This window comes from Drosophila suzukii (genome assembly GCF_043229965.1).
Source record: "Drosophila suzukii chromosome 2 unlocalized genomic scaffold, CBGP_Dsuzu_IsoJpt1.0 scf_2c, whole genome shotgun sequence".
In the NCBI taxonomy this organism is placed as follows: domain Eukaryota; kingdom Metazoa; phylum Arthropoda; class Insecta; order Diptera; family Drosophilidae; genus Drosophila; species Drosophila suzukii.
The window spans coordinates 8646750-8669067 of record NW_027255896.1 but is presented as its reverse complement, the minus strand read 5'-3'; the positions used below and the strand labels follow the sequence as shown (position 1 = coordinate 8669067).

Below are 22318 nucleotides of genomic sequence, written 5' to 3'. Positions count from 1 at the left end.
CCAACTAGTTTATGGAAACAAACCTATAGTGGGAAGATGGTTATTGGAAACTCCTTCCCCCCCAGACTGAAGTGACGGCCAATTATATTACTGTTTTCAAAAGTCTGCATTCTCAAATGGCTGTTAATGAACTTATTTTTGTTTTAAAGTATTAAATTATTTATTTTAACAGAGCAATTTTCATACCTAACGAGCATTGAATTCTCAACAGTCGGTTGCATACCGCAATCCGTTTGTAGCTATACTTGGGGTGAATTAAACTTGAATATATACCCCCTCTCTCTCTATACCGTCGACGATTGTTGTTATTGGACTGAGTTGGCCTGGAATGTTGCTGCACTGGGCGACAGTTCCGGAAACCAATTTTTGAGCGCATGTTGAGGAGTCAGATTTTCTGCAGAAGATGGTTCCAATTGAAGCGTCACACTGTTGGATGGCAAACGACTTTCTGCCACAATCAGCGACCAAGTTGTTCTCCCCAAAGACTATAGTCCTGTTGTTATGGGTATTGTTGGGTATATAGAAATTTTCTTACATTCTAAGTTTGGTTTGGATATTTTATGAGGAAGTGAATCATGTCACTATTTTGAAATGCTTTTATCTGGGATACTTCTAAAAGATCAGTTTTACTAAAGTTTGAGAGCTTTTCGTGATTAATTTCTTTGATATCAATCTCGTCCAGAATTACAGGATTTATTAAGTTAACCTTTGCTAATGTTATTCAGAATATTACGTTTCCAAGATCATTTATTATATTTATATTTTTGGCCAAAACTATTTGAAATAATTGACTTTTGTCCAATTTGTCTGATTTGTAAATTGCATTTATTGATTTGGTTAATTCGATTAAACGTACAAACTCTAGAATTTATTTCTACCTGATTACTCTCTGATTCAATTATCGAAGTCTGGGTTACCTGCAATTGCTTATAACGCTGATCCTAACATGTTAATGCTCCGTGCTCAATGATGATTTCCGGAGTGTCTAAGATACCCTAATTCGTCCCAGATTGAGACGTCTTCATTCTTCACCGGTATGTAGTCCGAACGTGAATAGTCATTTATTTTAAGGCAGTGGACTTCGAAAAGGTCATAGTCAGAATAAAAGTCCAAAGCATTAACGTAAAACAAGAAAGAAGGAAACAAAAATCTTAATTTAAAATTAACTCTAGAAAAAATAATTTTTAGTGGTTTATTTTAAATTGTCCTTAAGGGCATCCCTCCCTTTTTCGAATATAACTTAAATAAGATCGGGCGACTTTGTCATTTAGCTGCCACAGAAACGATCGGTTAATTAATGCCAAAAGAATACATAGACCGTTATATTTCGTTTCCGGTAAACATGGACGGTAGTGAACTTAAATGGAACAATATCTTACAATTTTTAGTTTTTTAAAAATCGGAAAGCTCTGTACATATAATGCACCCACGAGAAAAACCTGCAAGGGTATAAAAACTTCGGCGTGCCGAAGGTAATTTCTTTTCTTGTTTAATTAGTTATGAATTTCGAATTCAATTTTACCAAAATCGGACGACTATATCATATAGCTGCCATAGGAACGATCGGAAAATTGGTGGGAATGTAATATGAAACTAATTATAGCTTCGGTGTTTTTATAACCTTGCGGAGGGTATAATGATTTCAGTCAGAAGTTTGCAAAGCAGTGTAGGAGACGTTTCCGACCCCATAAAATACTAGACAGGTCGATCTAGCTATGTCCGACTGTTCGTCTGTCGGTCTTCCTGTCTGTCCGTCCGTTTCTACGCAAACCAGTCTCTCAGTTTTAAAGATATCGGGCTGAAACTATCCCACCTGCTCCTGCGTCGTTAACTACTTTCCAATATAATAATAAAGATAATGGTTTTAACACAAATAAATAATTTGCATTCAAACGGCGGGCTCAAGCGAGTTAAAAATGTAAACATTTGGAGTATATAAAATCGGTAATTTAGACACTAGGCGAATAAATTTGGGAGCGAATATTAAACACGTCCGTGTACAACAGAGAGCGAAACGCAACTTTGTACCTGGATTCCAACTAGTTTATGGAAACAAACCTATAGTGGGAAGATGGTTATTGGAAACTCCTTCCCCCCCAGACTGAAGTGACGGCCAATTATATTACTGTTTTCAAAAGTCTGCATTCTCAAATGGCTGTTAATGAACTTATTTTTGTTTTAAAGTATTAAATTATTTATTTTAACAGAGCAATTTTCATACCTAACGAGCATTGAATTCTCAACAGTCGGTTGCATACCGCAATCCGTTTGTAGCTATACTTGGGGTGAATTAAACTTGAATATATACCCCCTCTCCGCTTAAAAAATTCTTGTTTCCACATCCGTTACCTCTACGTTACAAATGCGTTTAATTACTGTCAAAATATTGTTGGAACATGATTGGGCTGGTCACAATAGAAAAATCAATCCTACTCTTATACACCTTTCTCTAAAATGATATAACCTATTTCCCTTATCTGCTATAAAATTGGGAGTGTTAATAAATGTGGTCACATTTATTGGTAAAGCAACTTATCTAGAAAATTACTCTAATGTTAAAATATATCTTATTTCCTACACTCTCCGAACTCGTTTTCAAAACAGAATACATATCCTCTTCTGAACCCAGTGTAATGTTTTGTTTCTCTAAAATGTCTCTTATCAGTTCTAACTCTTGTTGTCCTAGAAAGAATTTCGGAAGAATATTCTATTTTGATAGTAAAATACTCTTCGCTATATTAATAAAGTGTCCTAATACAATATCTATATTATAACTTATCCTAATCATATTTTGAATCATTTTAATTTCTACATTTTCTTACCTCAACTCCCTATAAACTGAATTCTGAGTGTACTTAATGTAATCGTTTATTTCCTGCTGCTCTGTAACAATAAATTTCGTTATGTTATTAAACCTATCTATTAGATTGTTATTTAATATAACCTGGCCATTGGACATCTTCAGAAATGTCTCTTCTTTGTCCCTAAGAGCCTTCAACTATCTCTCTATATTCTGTTGATCATCCGCATCCATGTTGCCTGTTACCTTCTTCACCATACTACCTAATCCATTAATCAATCCCCTCCTATTTCTTCTTATGGGCTTTACTATCCTTATCCTATCTATAACTTATCTTACCTAATTGTCTATCATTCTTAGGGTTTGCTTAGTTTATTGTGTCGTTAAACTGTTGCTCTGTAGCTGAGATTTCCGTCAAGTCAATGGTCGTGTTATTTGCCGATACGAGTTTATTATTCTTGCTTCGCCCAAGTCTATTTTGGTGACGAGTTGCCCGTTGTTAAGGGTTTGGTAAATGATTAACTGAGCTATTGCCCTCAGCGTCCTGTGAACATTAATTTGCAAACTTGTTAGATATTGGGATTTGTTAGCTTTCTAATTTTGGATTTGTGTATTTTCTGTTGTCTCTCTGTGATTAATGTTACCTCCTTGTCTTCGTATACCTTGTTCTTAGTAAATCTGGGTGTGGTCTTAGCTCTCTAGTTCTCCTTCCCTACCCTCATTCAGTCTCTCTGTCCGTTTTATTTTTTCTTGTTCCAATTTTTCCTTTACTTGATCGTACAATGTTTCTTGAAATTTGTTCAATTTATTAGTGTAATCGTGTTCATTTCTAAACACCACCTTCCTATTAAACACGTGTGTCCTCCCTGTGAACAATTCAACTGGCTACGAAGTTGATCGTAGCTGAACGGCATTATTGTACGTTAACAAGGTTTCAGACAATACTTCCTCATGCTCATAGGTCAATTTATTTTTCTTCCGAACATTTAGTGTTCGAATGTAACCGTTCCACTGTGGAATTACTCGAAGACTGTTGGAATGATTACACCTCACTCTAGTTCTATATGATACTGTTTGCAAAACTCTTTAACTAATTTATTTGCAAATTGCGCCCCTTGGTCACACACAATTTTTTTGAAATCCCAAACAAGGATATGTACTAGTACGTCTTCAAAGTCCTAGTTATGCTTATAGCATCTCTAGCGACGATCGTAAATGCCGAAGCAAATTTTGTCTGATTATTTTTTAAAATCAGCATTGTTTTGTTATTTATAAAGTATAGTTCGATCTGGATCACATCTAATGGGAATTTCGGAATGTCCGGGGTTTGGTTTGGGGGTCCTATCATACTTAAACATTTGATAAATATCGCACTCCTTGATCACTTCTGTCACTAATTCCCCGATTCTGGGGAAAAAACTTTTCTTTTCAAATGTAAGATAGTTTCGTCAATTCCCCTATGATTACCGTCTACAAGGTCCTGCTGTATTAATTCCCTTTGTTCCACCAAGTTTTTAATTTCCGACAGCACCTCTAGCGCCCTGACCATCTTACAAGTGTTTTTCTCTTCGTAATATTTTTTGAAGCAATCGCTTACTTTCTTAACGCAAAATTACTTGCGTCCGTTGTCAAAATGAAGGTCTTTTGCATGTCAGGATACTGCAACGTGGGGTCGTTGCATAACAGTGATTTGCAGGGCTCGAAACTGTCTTTATATTCCTGATTAATTTCTACGCTCTTTTTGCCCTTTAGTTCATTGGCCAATGGATTAGTTATCCTCGCGAAGTCTTTGAAGATTTTCGGTAATACCCCAATAAACCTTAAAAGGATTTTATTTGTTTTCGTGTCGTTGTAATTTGGTACTTCTTGATTACCTCGATTTTCTTCTGATTCTGTTTAATTCCCTCCGAAGTTACTACATGCTTGAAATTAGCTCCCCTTAGTTACTCACCATTCTTAAGTCATTTATATGTTGTTGCAAGGACGGTGAGTATATGATGTTGTTATCACTATACACCATGTAATTTCTACCTACTGTCTCTCCCAAAACTCTGTTAACCACCCTCTGAAAGGTAGCTGGGGCGTAGGTTAACCCGAGTGGCATTCTTAAAACCTCGTAGTGTCCCACCACTGCCGTATAGGCTGTCTTCTGAACATCGTCTGGAGTCATCTCTATCTGAAGGTAACCGCTCTTCAAGTCCAAACTCGAAAAGTATTTCGCCCTACCTATTGAGTCCAATACTTCGTTAATCAGTGGTAATGTATATTTATGTAGGGTTTGCAGCCCTATTAATAACAGATCAGTTGTTCTGTTCCGTAACATTTTTCGGTAGTGTTAAAAAGCGTGAAAAATGCGCAAGAGGAGTAGAGATTGAGCATCAGCAGAGGAAGGTCGCATGTGTTTCAGTAATAATTATTGCGTCAACTTAAGTATAAAAGACTGTATCAATGAAGTGTATTAATCAAAGAATATACTATTAATAATCTTTAAATATATTTACGGAAGCCAATGGAAGCCTTTCTCTACAATTTTGGGGGCTCGAGCGAGAACAATCGACAAACGAAAAATTGAGTGTGATTCGCGGCCAAACAACCATCAAGTTCTTGTGCTAAAAATCCATCGATCGCAGTTTAATGAACAAAACGAAACGGAGAAACTAGAAAGTTATAGAACTGAAGTGATTGCGAGAAAGAGAGACTAAAAAACCATCCAGAAGAGCGGAGAATTTTCATGTTGTGCAATTCCACCAAGTTTTGCAAAGTATTATGGAATTCTGAAACTACAAAACTACAAACCTTATTGCTCAGTTTGCCGATCTGAGTGCATAATTGGTTCTGTGGCGACAAGTAAATTCCTAACGGAAGAGGAGATCACGACGGAGCAGAGATCCAGTTGAGGTGATTGATACGAGGCGGCAAAGTGACGCCACTGAAGTTGAAAGCGATATTGAAGGTGATATTGAAGGTGCGAGTGAAGAGGGAGTTGAAAAGCAGTTCGATAAGCAGTCATCAGAGCAGAGAAGGGTTGCAGCATTTATTGCAACGATTTACCAGAGACGAAATTGAAAAGCAGTGGCAAATATCAGAGATGAGTAACAAAAGACTAGATACAGACGGCGATACGCAAGTATAAATCCATACATGCATACATTATATTGAATTGAAATACCGAATTTGAAGTTAAACAAAACCATTTTATGCAACGTAAACAATATTTTATTCCCATTTATATTGTTCTTATTTATTAATTTAAGAGAAAAGTAAGCCGTACATATTTAGTTGGTTTAAGAAATAAAATAAGTTATGTAAGTTTAGAAAATATGAATGTTGAAGAGATCACACGATTTTCTGTTGCAGAGCTTAAAGACAAGTTAAAAGAATTAAGATTACCAAGTTCAGGCCTCAAAGCAGTATAACAGGAAAGACTCATCTCCTATTTTGAGGGAGAAAATATTGACCAGCAGGAAAACACACAAAGTTCAGAGGAGTCAGTGTACGAGGAAACTAACGTCGAGGAGTCAGATTCTTCTCATTCTCAACCCTTAGCCATGACTTTCACTCTGAGAGATATTGAAGATTCGCTTTCAGCATTCACTGGAAATGGTTCTCCGGATATTGATGAGTGGCTTGCAGATTTCGAGCTTAATTCAATTACAGTTGGGTGGACTGATCTTCAAAAATTCATTTACGGCAGACAGTTGGTAAGGGGAGCTGCAAAATTATTCTTGGGCAGCCAACCAGAAATAAATGATTGGGAAGCTTTATAAAAGAAGCTTTAAAAAATGAATTTGGAGAAAAGCTTACAGCAAAACATGTGCACAAGATGATCGAAAACAGGAAGAAAAACCAGAAAGAGAGTCTGATAGAATACTTCTACAGTATGACCGCATTGGCAAATCAGTCGAAGTTGGGCGAAGAAAGTATTATAGAATACATAGTGGAGGGTATACCAGACTCGAAGCAGAACAAAAGTTGTTTGTACCAGGCGTCCAATCTTAAGGAGTTTCGTGAGAAACTTAAGGTTTACGAGAAGATTTGCGCGAGTCAGGGGTTTAAGCCAAGGCCGAAGTTTGACAGTTCTTAAGTTAAAACTAACCAAGATGGCAGACGGTGTTTTAAGTGTGGTGGCAGCAATCATATTGCAAAGGATTGTAAGGAAGTAGGTATAAAATGTTTCAAATGCAATCATTTTGGTCACAAGGCAAATCAATGCGGTACCAAGGAAGCTCGTAAGGAAGTGAAAAATGAAAAGTCAAACATTCAGCAGCTGTCACAGTTAACTTTCAACAGAGCGTTTAAAAACATAAACATTGGTAGCGACCAGATTACGGCGTTATTCGATTCTGGCAGCGATATTTGTACCATTTGCGAGACGGCTTACACTCGCATCCACCCCGACATTCTCAAACCTGATATTAAAGAGCTAATTGGAATAGGTGGCAAGAAGATATACACTCTAGGTTCATTCACAGTTGCGACTAAGTTAGATGACGCTGACGTTGTTATGTTCTTTCATGTAGTGCGCGACAAGGATACCCTTTATGAAGGTGTGATCGGTAGCGATGTCCTTAATACAGTAACCGCAACAATTAGAGCAAACGGAGTCGTTTTCCACGCAGTTCATCCAGTAGATCTTGGACATTTGTGTGATCTCACCTTAGGTAGAGATGAAATAAGTCCAGACCATGACATAGATCTCACTCATTATAGTGACAATCAAAATTTGACTGTAAATGCGTCTTTTTTCATCAGCTAATGGCATCTAATTTCATTGAAGACAATTTCATGCCAGATTTAGATCTGCTTCACTTGAGCAACGACATAAGATCAGCAGTGGTTGGGTTAGTTCAAAATTACAAGCCATTAAAGCCAGAGTCAAGCCCAGTAGAAATGAAAATACTCCTCACCGATGAAGTCCCAGTCTATCAGAGACCTAGGCGCTTACCGTACGAGGAAACTGAGAAAGTCGACAAGCAGATCAGAGATTGTCTTAAGGAAGGAATCATTCGTCAAAGTGTTTCCGAATACGGCTCACCCATAGTGTTGGATGCTAAAAAAGATGGCACTAACGGACTCTGTTGCGACTACCGCAAATTGAACCAGAAGATTATTCGCGACAACTTCCCTATATCCTTGACCGACGATGTTTTACATAAGCTTCAGTGAAAGTATCTCGTTGGGCCATGTTTTTACAAGACTTTGAGTACATAATAGAGCATCGTCCAGGCACAAGGATGAAACATGTCGACGCCTTAAGCCTCGTGCATACTGTTCGTACCCAAAAGTGCTCAACATGACCACACCCAACAAATCAAGCTGTAGCCAAGTTGGGAACAGTACCAGGCGCTCATCAGCACTCACTGCAGACTAACTCACCGTCTCACCGACTCAACGGTACACTGCCGCGCCAATGCAGTCAGCACATGTTGCAGTTTTAGCTGAGCCAACGGCACCATAATCATAATTCCCTGACCTACTTTAGAATATAGCTTATTTCACTAATCATTACACTAAACTTCCGTGTTCCAAGTAGTATATAAACATGTACCAAATGAAGAATAAATCAGTTATCAACACACCTCTTAACTCCGCGGTTCTACTTCCTACATCTGGGAATAGGGCTCGTAATACACTATCTCAACTAGCAGCTAACCACGTTAGCTCACCCTCAGCGCAGCTCCAGCATCGCCTGTGGTCCGGCATCGTAGTAACCATCGTTACCATTGCCGCGACGCGATCGTCCTGCCATCAAAGCGTCCCCGTGCCAGCGACAAGTGCTCATTACCCCCTTGTCCCGCGGTGTGACTCAGAAGTGTCTACTTCGGTTAGGCACAAACACATACCTTGTTGCTCCAACGTCAGGATGAATGGATACAAGACCTTTATAAGGTCCTGGAAACACATACCTACGACGACTTCTATCTGAAGCACGAAGTTCTTTACAAGAATCCTATAAAAGAGCTCATAGTAATCCCATCAGCCATGGGGAACGAACATCAACACAGCTCACCGACAAGGACATTTTGGCATCAAAAGGACAATTGACTTGGTTCAGCGCGATTATTACTTTCCAGATTTAGAGACGAAGGCTCAAACTATTGTGAAGCCCTGTGTAGAGTGCATAGTTGGCGAGGCTAAGTATGGGAAAAAAGAGGGTTTCTTAAACCCGATAAACAAGGCAGACGAACCGTTACAGACCTACCATATTGACCACATTGGCCCCATGGATATGACAAAAAAACAATACAAGCATGTTTTGGTAGCGGTCGACGCTTTCTCCAATTGGCTTTACCCCACTAAGAGTACTGGCGCTGACGAGGTAGTGGATATAATGAAAAGGCAGTCTGATGTTTTCGGCAACCCAAGTCGTATAATCATGGATCGTGGAACGGCATTCACAGCCAATGCTTTTCAGGAGTACTGTAAGGTTAACCATATCCAGCATTTGTTGGTAGCCACAGGAGTGCCACGTGGCAACGGTAAAGTGGAGCGAATCAACAAGATTGTCATCACTATATTGACGAAACTTTGTGCGGAAGACCCGAAAACTTGGTATAAGCATGTAGGCTGGGTTCAACAGTTTATAAATTCCTCTCCTCCTAGAAGTACAAAGATAGCTCCATTCAAGATCCGTACTGGGATCAATATGAAGACCAAGTACGATAAGGAGTTAGTCAAGCTATTAGAGGAAGATTTCTTAAATGAGTTGCAAGAAGAGATGGAGTAGATTCGAGTGGAAGCTAAAGAGAACATCGCAAAGATTCAGGACGAGAATCGCAAGTCATTCAACAAATCAAGGAAGCCATAGTCTGAGTACAAGCTCGGAGACTTAGTAGCTATTAAGAGAACACAATTTGGTGCAGGTTTGAAGTTTAAAAAGAAGTTCTTAGGGCCTTACTCCGTTTCTCGTAAGTTGAGACATGGTCGATACCTTGTCGAAACAGTAGGAGATGATGAAGGTCCAAATAAAACGAAAACTGTCGCTGAATATATGAAGTTGTGGTCATCCTCATTCGGGTCGAATGAATTGTCAGAATAGCCGAATGTAGGATTGGCAGCCCTATTAATAACAGATCAGTTGTTCTGTTCCGTAACATTTTCGGTAGTGTTAAAAAGCGTGAAAATTGCGCAAGAGGAGTAGAGATTGAGCATCAGCATAGGAAGGTCGAGTGTGTCTCAGTAACAATTAATGCGTCAACTTAAGTATAAAAGACTGTATCAATAAAGTGTATTAATCAAAGAATAAACTATTAATAATCTTTAAATATATTTACGGAAGCCAATGGAAGCCTTTCTCTACATTTATTTTAAATCGTTTTGTCATTTAGTTTGCGAAAATCCACTTCCTTTCTCCATTTATTTTCTACTGCGGCATCCAATTTCTTTGGCGCAAATATATACATAAATACATATCGGTGCACTCCACGACGAAAAACTATTCTGTATAATTTCTTGCTCCAGTAATTTCTTTATTTGTTTTTAAATTCCTTTTTTCCCCCTATGAATATCGAAAAGGCCTTACATATTATATTGTGTTTCATTTCATTTGTAAAAGACAACTTCTCTCCTTCAAAAAAAAAAAGGTCTAAGTACTGTGAACTTAGCTTCTGAATCTGTTCTTTCTTATCTCTATTAATGTTATAAACACAACTCTTAATTTCGATATTTTCTCCGTTTCTCTTGGCTGTGTAATCGTGAAGTTGAACACTTGAAACTGTTCCAAATTATCCCTACTTTTTACTTTCAATGCCTTCTTGAAAAAAATACGGCCTCCTATGCCCTTCGTTTATGAATTTCATCTTCTCTCTAAAATTGCCTAGTAAATACCCCCTGACAAGTACAACTCATCGAGTAACTCTATCGTGTCTATTATGAATTCTCCTGATTTTTAGTTTTTTTAAAGTTTTTTTTTAGTTTTTTTTTAGTTTTCGTATTACTTTCACCCGAGGTCCCTCATTTGGTGGGAATGGGAATAACTGGCTTCTCCTTTATCAATTTTGCTTAAATTCCTCAAATAATTAATATTTCTCCACCTTCTGTATTTTCAATGTGTCAATTACTCCCACTACATCGATACTTTTTGGTATATCTACTTGGTGTTCAGCCGGTATTAACTCCGTACAACAAACCAGCCCAAAGCGCCTGTGTCTATTTGAAACCTTAACGATCTCCCAAACGGATATTTAATTAAAGTATACGGCAAAGATCCATCTAAACCTGGTCTGCCGTCTGCGTCGAGGCTTTTAACCGAATGTTTGGAGTCTCCATGTTCTGTTCATTCTCTCGCGCATTAATATTGTTTATTCTTTGTAAACTCCCTAAGTTTGTTCTTGAGCATCTGTCGGCTTAGATGTAATCGCCCTGTAACTGCACGTCTGTGAATTCCCCGCGTTCTGATTCCTATTAATGATTCATAGCCTCTACTGCTCTGTCCCCATCGCTGACCATAGTTATTAAAGGAATTCGTATAATTGTTATTCCTTCTTGTGGGAATCTGCAGATATCAGCGAGATCGCTAGGAACAGCGACGATGCTCGCAGCGGACACACGGATGAGTGACAGGGGGCGGGAGTTTAGTTTAAACTGTAAAAAAAGTTTGTGAATAAATAACTGGAGTAATAAGATAATATATCATGCATTTATTATTGTACTAGAGGTTATGGGTCATTACATTGGCGACGAGGTAAATGTACTATTTTGTGCCAAATAAACCAAAGTCAATTTAAATGTGCGTTTGAAAATTTTACTATATCAAAGTAAAACACAATTCCTGTGAATTGGAATATCATTCCAGTGAACATGGAAACGAACGTAAAAAAGGAGGAAGGAGTAGAAGTGCAAAGTAGAGCACGAAACCGAAAGATTGCGGTTCTTGTGTCTGCGTTGGCGTAAGAGGCTTCGCCCGCAGTAACGATGTTCTCCGTGCAAGACGAAATCTCTAAGCATAAAAAAAGAAGTTGTTAAAAACTTAACAAGTCCTTCGTGGTAACGTACACACGTTTGTACTGTAACGAACTGATTTTTATGGTCTGCTCGCTACGAGATTCGTGCGGCTAGCTCAGTATATTGTGTGTTCGTCCCACCAAATTTATATTAACGTGACCGCCCAGTAGCTCAGTGAGAAGGCACAGAATTCACGGGTTCGTATTGGGTTTTATTGCGGGTATATTATTACAAGTGTCTTAGTCGCTTGGTTGGCCTTGACTCGTTGCTTGTGACCTTCGTTGCTTCCGACGGTCCTGTATGACTCGACGACCTCTCGCCTTGGTGACTCGGTGCTCCAGTCCTGTAGCTCCCTGAAGATACTCGCAGCTCCCTGAAAATCCTCGCCGCTCTCTGAAGATCCTCGCAGCTCTCTAAAGACGCTCGCTCGCTGTTCACTTCTCACGCGGGACTTGGTGACGGCTGGTAACGACTCGGAATGGCGAGGGGTATCGGCCGTACGGGCTTAGGGAAGCGTCACCGTTCTCAGACTAGGGTGAACAGAAGCTGCGCTCTCCAGGATCGCTCCTTTCGACACACCGCCGCCTGTCCCTTGCTCTGTCCCGGATGGTCCCACTGGGGTTTCTGCTCAGCCCGCGCAGACAGTCAAGGCGTAACGCCAGGAAGCTGCCTCGCGCCTTACTTCGCTTCCACGCCTAGTGTAAACGAACGTTCCACCCTAGCCTCACCCTTTTGCCTTTTGTCCGGGACGTTTCCGTGTGGCTTTTGGTACTCGGGGTTCGGGCACGCCGCTCCGGGACCTCGCAAGTCGAATCCGTAGGGCTCTCCTGGATAATTCCACTCGAGACCGTACCGATCGACCGCTCTCCCTTCTGGCTTGTTATACTCGTGGCTCGGGCACGCTGCTCCGGGACCTCGCAAGTCGAATGCGTAGGGCTCTCCTGGACAATTCCACTCGAGACCTTACCGATCGACCGCTCTCCCTTCTGGCTTGTTATGCTCTCTCCAGGCGTAACGCCAGGACTTTGTGGACAGGGTTAACCGACCGCCTTGACCTAGCCGTGTGATGCCCTCTGGATCTCAGCTACCTGCGTCTCAATTCGGAGATTCCTGGTATCCCAATCCCGAACGTCTCGACGTAGTAATCTCGCTCCTGGTAGGCTCCCACGGCGCTGCTTCTCTGGCGACTCGACTTGCTGCTCCTCCCTTGTAGATTATCTGGTTGTTTGATTGTTCACTTTGGTATCTGAGTGATCTTGACGGTTTGACTCCTTGTGATCGACTGATCCAGCTGCCAGCGCTCCGCGGCCTTATATAGGGCCTCCGGGAACCGTTATTTCCCTTTTGCGCACGGCCCGCTGGATCTCTCCACTCTGGGTCCAAAGTCCGTGCCTCCTGGATGACCCACTTGTCGTTCCCGTACCGCTTCCAATCGGTGCTCCGCCCACTGCTGCCATCCCGCTGATTCCCGTGATGCTTGTGGCACGCCTGTGTGCCGCTCCACCGCCGAGATGTGGCACTTCCTCTCCCGGTCCAAAGTTCACGGGAGAGTCCAAAGTCCGGTGGAGTCCCGTTACCCCCTTTTGCATACGGCACTCTTGCTCTGCCCGCAAAGTCCCCATTCTCTCTCGATCTCCATCCTTGGTCTCCAATCTCTCTCGCTCTCCTTCATTGGTCTCCAAACTCTCTCGCTCTCCTTCGTTGGTCTCCAAACTCTCTCGATATCCACCCTTGGTCTCCAAACTCTCTCGTTCTCCTCGCCGCGCCGTTACTACGCGAATTCGCCGCGTATCTGGTAAGCGGCCGGCCATCTGCTGCTGCTTCTATTTGTGGGGAGTTATTCAACTCCTCACAGTACGTGAGCAAAAGAGAGAAAAATAATTCTAACAAAGAGAGGCTGTGTGTCATACAAGCCAGAATATTAAGAGAGACATTGTATATGGAAAAGGCTGAGTGTAAGAGATAAGTCCTTGCAAGCCACATATGCATATGCAATTAGGTACGAAAATAAATACATACGAACAGAGAGAAGGCTGTAAGGCAAATATTAAGTCGATCCTGTGTAAAATACATGTCGACAATAAAAACATGTAAAAGGCTGAGTTATAACAAGCCAATATTTACCTATAATAAACTCTTGTTTTCAGATCCGGTTTAAGATGACTGATAATGTTCTTAGTCCATTCCCATGTGACACAATTGAAAAGTCGATGCTCCGAAATGAATGGGAAAATGATTTAGAGCGTTCACCATAACTCTGGAGGTTGACCAAACTGAGTCGCCAAAAACCAAGAGGACAAAACTTCTTCACATGGGTGGAAAGACGCTGAAAGACGCTTATCCTCAGCTGGAACTGGATGAAGCCCAGACTACACGGAACCTCTATGACAACTTTTAAAGAAGGACGTGAAATGCAGCTGGCGCGAAACAGAGAAAAACGAATTTCTCAACTTAATGAATAGACTGGCCAAATCTTCAATATTTCAACCCTGGAAATCGAACCAGTCTCATAGCAGATGCCAGCCCTGTAGCACTCGGAGCAGTTTTATTGCAGTTCTCGGCTGACAATGATCCTTTGATTATTCCATTAGCAAGTAGAACATTATCGGTTTTTGAGAAACGTTATTCGCAAACGGAAAAGGAAAGTCTGGCCCAAGTCTGGGCGGTACGATTTTATTACTATCTGGCTGGACTTCGGTTTGAACTTGTGACCTACCACAAACCTGTGGAGGCTATTTTCAGACAAACATCGAAACCACCAGCCCATATAGAGAGGTGGCTACTACGTCTGCAGTCATCGAGAACAGTATTATATCTCGGAAATTGCTAAGGACTCGGTAAAAGACGAAGTAATCATCGATAGGATGGCCTGCGTGGAGAACGACGAAAGGAAATGTAAGGCCCAAAGCAACTGTATCCATTTCGCTATGCGTTGTCGACAATAGGACCTCTCCTTCTGCGTGATAATCGTATCGTTATTCCAACATCACTTTGAAATCGGGTCCTTGAGCTGCCTCATGAAGGGCACCCAGGAGAATCGGCCATGTAAAGGCAGTTAGATCAAAAGTTTGGTGGCCTCTTATCGACCACGAGGCTGAAAAAGTCGTAAAACACTGCAAAGACTGCCTCGTGGTGACTTAACCCTCCAGACCAGCGCCCATGGATAGAAATCCATTTCCAACTGGCCCATGGATTTGGGTAGCTTCGGATTTGCTGGGTGCCTTACCAAATAACGAGTTTATTGTGTTTTTATAGACTACTACTCTCGCTATATGGAATATAAATTCTTACCCTCCATTTCGTCAGCCAGCGTCATTGAAATAATGAAAGACATATTTTGCAGATTAGGTAACCTAAAACACTTAAGAACTAACAATGGGCGGCAATATATCGGCTAAGAATTCGCGGAATATTACAATATTCTCTTTTAGGTGACGCCCAACACAAAAAGACATCTGTACAGGACTTCCAGAAGAATTGGCAGAGGGTAAGACACTTTTGAGGAATGTATCCCATGTCAAAAAGGTTCCAATAATGGCAAGCGAGGCAGCGACTTCTGTGATTTCTCCTTTAGGTGACGCTCAACACAACAGGACATCTGTACAGGACTTTCAGGAGAATCGGGAAAACAAGGAGCCTCGAACGGAGCGGTCGGTGGAAAGTTTCCATGAACCTTTGAAGCTGAAACTTGTAAATAAAGGAGGGATGTGGGAATCTGCAAGGAGCAGCGAGATCGCCAAGAAGAGCGACGATGCTTACAGCAGACACACGGATGAGGGACAGAGAGTCGGTAGCTTAGTTTACAATAAGTAGGCGAGTGAGACGGACGTGTAAAAAAAACTTGTGAATAAATAACTGGTGTAATAAGATAATAAAGCGTGCATTTATTACTGGAGGTTACGGGGCATTACACTTCTTATTTCAAGGTTCCTGTTCAAACCCCTATCGTACCCCTGAGTAAATCTATTGTTGTTTGTCACCTGTGGATGGAAACATCCTCATGTTTCTATACCTTCGAAATTTATCCCTTAATTGTTTTGCCACCTCATGGGCCTCACTTAAGGTCTCTGGGTCTTTATTCTCAACCCTCAACTGCAACTGCCTTTTAATTCCTTTAATAAATCTTCCAATGCATTAATTATCTATATTTTTCTCCTTCTTCACCCTTATTTATCTGTTCTTCTCCTCTTTCTTAATAACCCTCATCAATCGTGTCCTAATGCTAGCGATCTCTTCGTTTAATTTGTCCATGTTCAATCCCTTTCTGGACACATCCCTCAAATCGTCCATTAAATCGTCTTCATCTCTTTTATCTGAGAAATGTTGAATAAAAGATGCCTTGTTGCATCTCTCTCTAGCATCGTATTGGCTTGTCCTAGAATTTTATTCCGTATTGCCCCTAACATGGTGTATTCTCAGTGTCCTTGACCAGTGTCAACACCCTTTCGACTTGTTCGATGAAATTATTCGGTTCAACTTTCCCAGTATATGTTGGTAATGCTTTAATGATCCCTGGGATCTGCCACTCATTCCAATTTTCTGGAGTCATTCTAACTACTTCCTATTACTCTTGATCCGTTACTTCAGTTATCTGCTCTAGTGGACTTCCCTGTCTCGAAGCTGATCTTGTCAACCTATCTGTCAGCGGAATTACCTTTTGATTTGATCCCTTTCTTGACATTAATGTTTATTTTACTCTACTATATTTAATCTGCTCCCCGAACTCTGTGTCCAACAATGTATGTAATAATTTTTATTATTATCGGACTCCGATATTGTCGTGCTCCGGTTGCAATGGATTCTTTTTCAAAACAAAAAGGTCGTCCCCTAAAGTTATTCGAGTTTGAGCTCAAGGGTTTCTTGCAGCTTATCTCCTTTCAAGTGGAATTTTGTTGTCCTACAGTCATTAATAGTTTGGGTCAAATTTGATTTCAAGAGTTTCTTTCCGCACTTTAAATTTCAAGTGGGTCTCCCTTATCCTATGGTTCGTAAATTTTGTGACGAATTTGAGCTCAAGGGTTTCTTGCAGCTATTAAGCTATTGGTTCTTATACATGAGTGGGTGGTCTTAAAAACTAGTGTCGTTTTAGATGAGGTCTACTTCTGTTAAATTGGTTGGGTACGTTTCAGTTTTTCAAGTAAGGAATAAATTTCATATTTGTAATTTGTGTTTTTGTTCGTGTGTATTATGTTTGTATTTCAAAAAATATTCCTTTTTTTATCGAATTCTATAGTACTTCGATTATAAGTGACTATGTGGAATTTTTGGTATGCGTGGTTTTAATTTTTCTTTGTGCAAGCTCTCATTATTTTAACTCCTTTCATTTTCTACTTTTCTTCTTTTACTTGTCTATCGTAAGAACCGCTCTGCCCAATGCAGTCGGAGAAAATCTTTCGATTTCTAGAACGGTTTACAATATTCTCAAGCTTTACTCTATTTCTCTTCTTTCTATATGTATTTTGTATTCAATATTCGATAGTCCCGGTGTTTGTGTACCTTCAGTTCTTCCCAACACAGCAATGAGAAATATTCGTCAATTTCTTGCACGAAATTACACCCACTTGACTCTTTTACACTCTTAGTTACATTTTTTTCATACATTTTTATAATACCCTCTTATGATTTCAGTCAGAAGTTTTCAACGCAGTGAAGGAGACGTTTCCGACCCCACAAAGCTTATATATTCTTGATCAGCATCACTAGACGAGTCGGTCTAGCCATGTCCGTCTGTCCGTCCGTTTCTACACAATCTAGTCTCTCAGTTTTAAAGCTATCGTTCTGAAACTCTCCCAAAAGTCTTTTTTCATTTGCAGGAAGTATATACGTCAGAACCAGCCGGTTCGGACAACTATATCTCATAGCTCCCATAGCAATAATCGGAAAAAAAATTATTTCTTTGTTGTCTTTATACCCGTTACTCGTATAGTAAAAGGGTATACTAGATTCGTCGGCAAGTATGTAACAGGCAGAAGGAAGCTAGCCGAGTCGATCTAGCCATGTCCGTCTGTCCGGATGAACGCTGAGATCTCGGAAACTATAAGAGCTAGGCTATTGAGATTTGGCGTGCAGATTTCTGAGCTTCTTACGCAGCGCAAGTTTGTTTAAGCAGAGTGCCACGCCCACTCTAACGCCCACAAACCGCCCAAAACTGTGGCTTCTCCAGTTTTGATGCTAGAATAAAAATTTTAACTGAAATGTATTGTTTTCATCAAAACCCAAAAAAAAGTTTGCCACGCCCACTTTAACGCCCGCAAACCGCCCAAACCTGTGACGCCCACAATTTGCATGCTAGATACAAAATTTTAACTGAAATGCATTTCTTTTTGGTCCCTTTAGCTGAGTAACGGGTATCTGATAGTCGGGGTACTCTACTATAGCGTTCTTCCTTGTTTTCATTCACATTTATTTTCGGCTTTTACTTTTCTCAACTCTCATTCTTTGCTAATTATTCATTTTTTTTTAAGCCACTTACATTTTTTTTGCACTTTTCCACTAATGTACTCACATAATTAATACAATAGCTCCTTGGAGGTTCTTCATCGTCGGCCCTTTTCCTGTCCTGATGATGGTAACACAGAAGAGTATTTTTAGTAGATATTCTTTTTATTTTTTAGATAAGACATAAGAAGTGACAGGTTTTATTCTTGATGATCCTGTCGGAGTTCTCTCTCGTCAATTTCCCTTTCGCTGGGTCCTAGTAGTCAACTCCCGTTTAAAATGCTTGTTGGGAATCTTTTTTAATAATTGCTTGGGAACAAACCTATAGATTAAGGGGTGTGGGAAATTGGTTATTGGAAACTCTGGCTCCTTATTATTACTTATTAGTTTTCAACGCAGTGTTGGACACGTTTCCGTCGCCAAAAAGTATATACATATTCTTGATCAGCATCGCAGGACGAGTCTATAAATCCATGTTTGTCTGTCCGTCGGTCTCTGTATTTCTACGCGACTAGTCTCTCAGATTTGAAGCTATTGGGATGAAATCTTCCCAAAAGTCTTATTTTTATTGCAGGTTGTATTATAGGTTTGTACAAGCCTGATCGGACAACTATAGGTTCAATAGGAATAATCGGAAAAAAATTGACATTTTTTTTTAAATTATTGCATTGGTGTTTTCATACCCGTTTCTCGTAGAGTAAAAGGTTAGACCAGATTCGTCGGAAAGTATGTAACAGGTAGGAGGTAGCGTTTCGGATCCTTAAAGTAAATTTATTCTTGATCAGAATCACTAGCCGAGGAGATCTAGCCATGTCCGTGACAGGACCGACTATATAAACGCTGATATCTCCGAAACTACAAAAGCTAGAAAGTTGGGATTTGGCATGCAGATTCTTGCGCTTCTGGGACAGCGCAAATTCAATTCACGTAAATCACGTGTCATGCCCACTCGTACGCCCACAAATGCTTCACGCTAAAACCAGTCTATTGCTCTCATTTTTGAAGATTTTGTAGGTGGCGCTATTGCGGGGTGTGCAATATTGGAACAATCGCTTTGCTGCTTGCATACCTTTATCTCCCTCGAACTCCCCCTAAGTAAGAAACGGGTATCTGATAGTCGAGGTCGACTAAAGCGTTCTCTCATGTTAATTTTATCAAACAAAAACACCTCATAACGAGGTAAAAATCTAGTGACGATCGCACCTTCAGCAAACCAAAGTTCTGATATCAACTTTTGTGACTAAAATGTATTATACTATTAAATAAATACCATTTCTTAGTGTTTTACGTGGTACATAGACAAATCATATTAAAAAGGCGTACAAAGCTTTTAAAAATACCCCTCCAACAACATATAGCACAAGCCTGTAGCTTTAGTAGTTCACAAGTTACGGGTGTAAGAAATTTAGCTATTTATAGCTGTTTTCTCGCCAAATTTTTCCAAAAGTGGTAAAAGTAAAGTTTCTTCTATTAAGCTGTTTAACATTACCTTAAGTTCCCAGGACCTTCAAATAGAGTCAATGCTGTTCTGAACTGGTAAATGTGGGAATTTTTGATTAATAACTTACGGTTGTACAAATCCTTGGTACTTATAGCTGTTTTCTAGACAAACTTGCTAGTTTTTCCAAAAGTGGTGAAACTAATGTCTATTATTGGGCTGTTAAACATCGTCTATAATTTTCAGGACTATAAAGTAAAGTTTTGGGACAAACTGACAAACTCGAAACATTCGGACGAATACAGTAGATTTCGTTTATATATAGTATGTATGTCATTAGATTTAAGAACCAATTTTGTCCCAATTTAAATATGCTCATCCGTTGTGAATAGCGCAGTAATTTATAATTTTTAGCACCTATAAAAACTATAAATAATAATAATAATATCACCCTCCTGGTGAGCTATTTTCCGTTTAATTTACAATCTTTATTCTTTAGAAATCCGTTTCGATAACTTAAGTTTATTTCTGTTTAAAATTATTATATATATTATTTAGAAATCCGTTTGCATAACTATAAATTGTTATTATTGGAATTTATCCCGGAATTTGTTTGGATTCTTTGCGAGTCTGTTAAGAACTAATTAAAGCTAACCTAAGTATTTTATAAGAAAGCCAGGCAGAAGGCCCGACGTCGGCAACGACGGTCAGAATTGACGGCAGGGCTATAGGCAGAATGCTGACCTTGTACTTCCCATCCGCTGCATAGCCCGCTGCATTACCTGGCCGTTTTGGTCAACGGCACTAGCGTGGGACCGCTGACTTATCGCCTCCTGCCCGGTGCATTTCCCAACCTTTCGGCGACTCGGGTCTTGGATTACATTCTTTCAGACTGCTGATTTGAAGAATTGCATCCGGTCTTGCAACACCCTTGGGCTCCATACTAATACCCTGCAAGCAAATGGGCGATATTTCTATCGCCTGTCGTCCAGGAGTCACTCCTTAGTAACTTCTGCGCGATAGAAAGACGATAGTACACATTTTACAAAACAAAATATACACGTGTCGCGTAGAAGTAACTTCTAAGTCACTTCTGGACGATAGAAAGACGATAGTACACATTTTACAAAAACAAAAAGGGTCGCGATCGTGAAGAAGTAACTTCTGAGACACTTCTGCGCAATAAAACGGCGATAGAACACATTTTACAAAAACAAAATATACATATAACGCGTAGAAGTCACTTCTAAGTCACTTCTGATCGATAGAAAGGCGATAGTACACATTTTACAAAAACAAAAAGGGTCGGGATCGCGAAGAAGTAACTTCTGAGACACTTCTGCGCGATAGAAAGACGAGAGTACACATTTTACAAAAACAAAATTAATGGAAAAAAAACAAGCCATAAAAGAGGTCGCGGTAATTTTCCGATACCCCTTTTTTGCTGAAAATTTGTTGGTCTTCCTTTTGACCCACGCTTTTATTTTTCGACCGAGCGTCATTTCGGTGCGCGATTTGTCTGTGTACAGTGCGGTTTTGTATCAATTTTGTGCGTTTTAAAAATATTGCTTTGTTTTTTCTAATGTTAATGATTGCTTAACATATTTAAATATCCCCCTCAACAAAGGGTGCGAAATTACGTGCTTATCGTGAGCTGTACGATTATATAAAGCTATTTACGGACAAGCTAGCTGTGGACATTACTTGGCGTGTAACTGCGGATCCAACGATTCTCAACATACTTCATTGTAAAAGGTAATGTCTTCTAGTTTATTTTTACCTTGACCGAACAAAAAATAATTTTTGTTTCTGTTTCCTTTAGAAATGGTTATTAATAAATTTCTTATGACGACGGAGCTGGACCTAAATAACATTGATCAGCAAAAATTCTTACATGCCAGTGACCGTGTATACAAGCGGACAAAGCCCTCATACACAAAATAAATGCAAAATATTGAAAGTATAAAAAAATATGTTTTAATTAAAGTTTTTCCAATTGGGAAAGACTCTTCTGGATATCTTCTACAAGCAAATGTAAAGTCACTTCGAAGTGACTTCCAGAAGTGACTACGGCGACACTTTTAGAAGTTACTTCGGCGATATCGCAATCGGATCACGGAAGTGACTCCCGTCTGGAAGAAATGTGCCACTTCGGCGGCACTTCTATGAGTGACTTCCAGACTTCCAGAAGTTACTTCGGCGATATCGCATTCGGATCGCGGAAGTGACTCCCGTCGGAAAGAAATGTGCCACTTCGGCGGCACTTCTCGGAGTAACTTCGGCGACACTTCCAGAAGTAACGCAGAAGTGACTTCGAGAAGTGTCGCCAAAGTGGCACATTTCTTCCCGACGGGAGTCACTTCCGCGATCCGAATGCGATATCGCGGACGATCGTTTTCATCTTCTTGAAGTCACTTAATAGTGCCTTTCGTGATAGAAAATGCTTGCAGGGTATATACATTGCTACCACAGAAACAACCTGGAAGGGTATACAAACTTCACATTGCCGAATTAAGCTATCTTTCTTGTTATACCCGTTACTCGTAGAGTACAAGGGTATACTAGATTCGTCGAAAAGTATGTAACAGGCAGAAGGAAGCGTTTCCGACCCCATAAAGTATATATATTCTTGATCAGGATCACTAGCCGAGTCGATCTAGCCATGTCCGTCTCTTCGGATGAACGCTGAGTTCTCGGAA

At 40.1% G+C, this 22318-nt stretch overlaps 2 protein-coding genes across 3 annotated transcripts in view; both read left to right on the top strand.

Moving 5' to 3' along the window:
• Positions 1-22318, top strand: part of LOC139354512 (troponin C) — a 98427-nt gene that overhangs the window by 74198 nt on the left and 1911 nt on the right. The window lies entirely within an intron of this gene.
• Positions 1725-21002, top strand: LOC139354514 (uncharacterized). Its single transcript, XM_070998756.1, has 2 exons — positions 1725-15091; positions 15175-21002. The coding sequence occupies exon 1, from the start codon at positions 9024-9026 to the stop codon at positions 9525-9527; it is 504 nt and encodes a 167-aa protein (XP_070854857.1). The 5' UTR covers positions 1725-9023; the 3' UTR covers positions 9528-15091; positions 15175-21002.

Excerpts from the sequence above, each read along its gene's own strand:
- LOC139354514 (XM_070998756.1), top strand. The coding sequence starts at position 9,024 with ATGGATATGACAAAAAAACAATACAAGCATGTTTTGGTAGCGGTCGAC.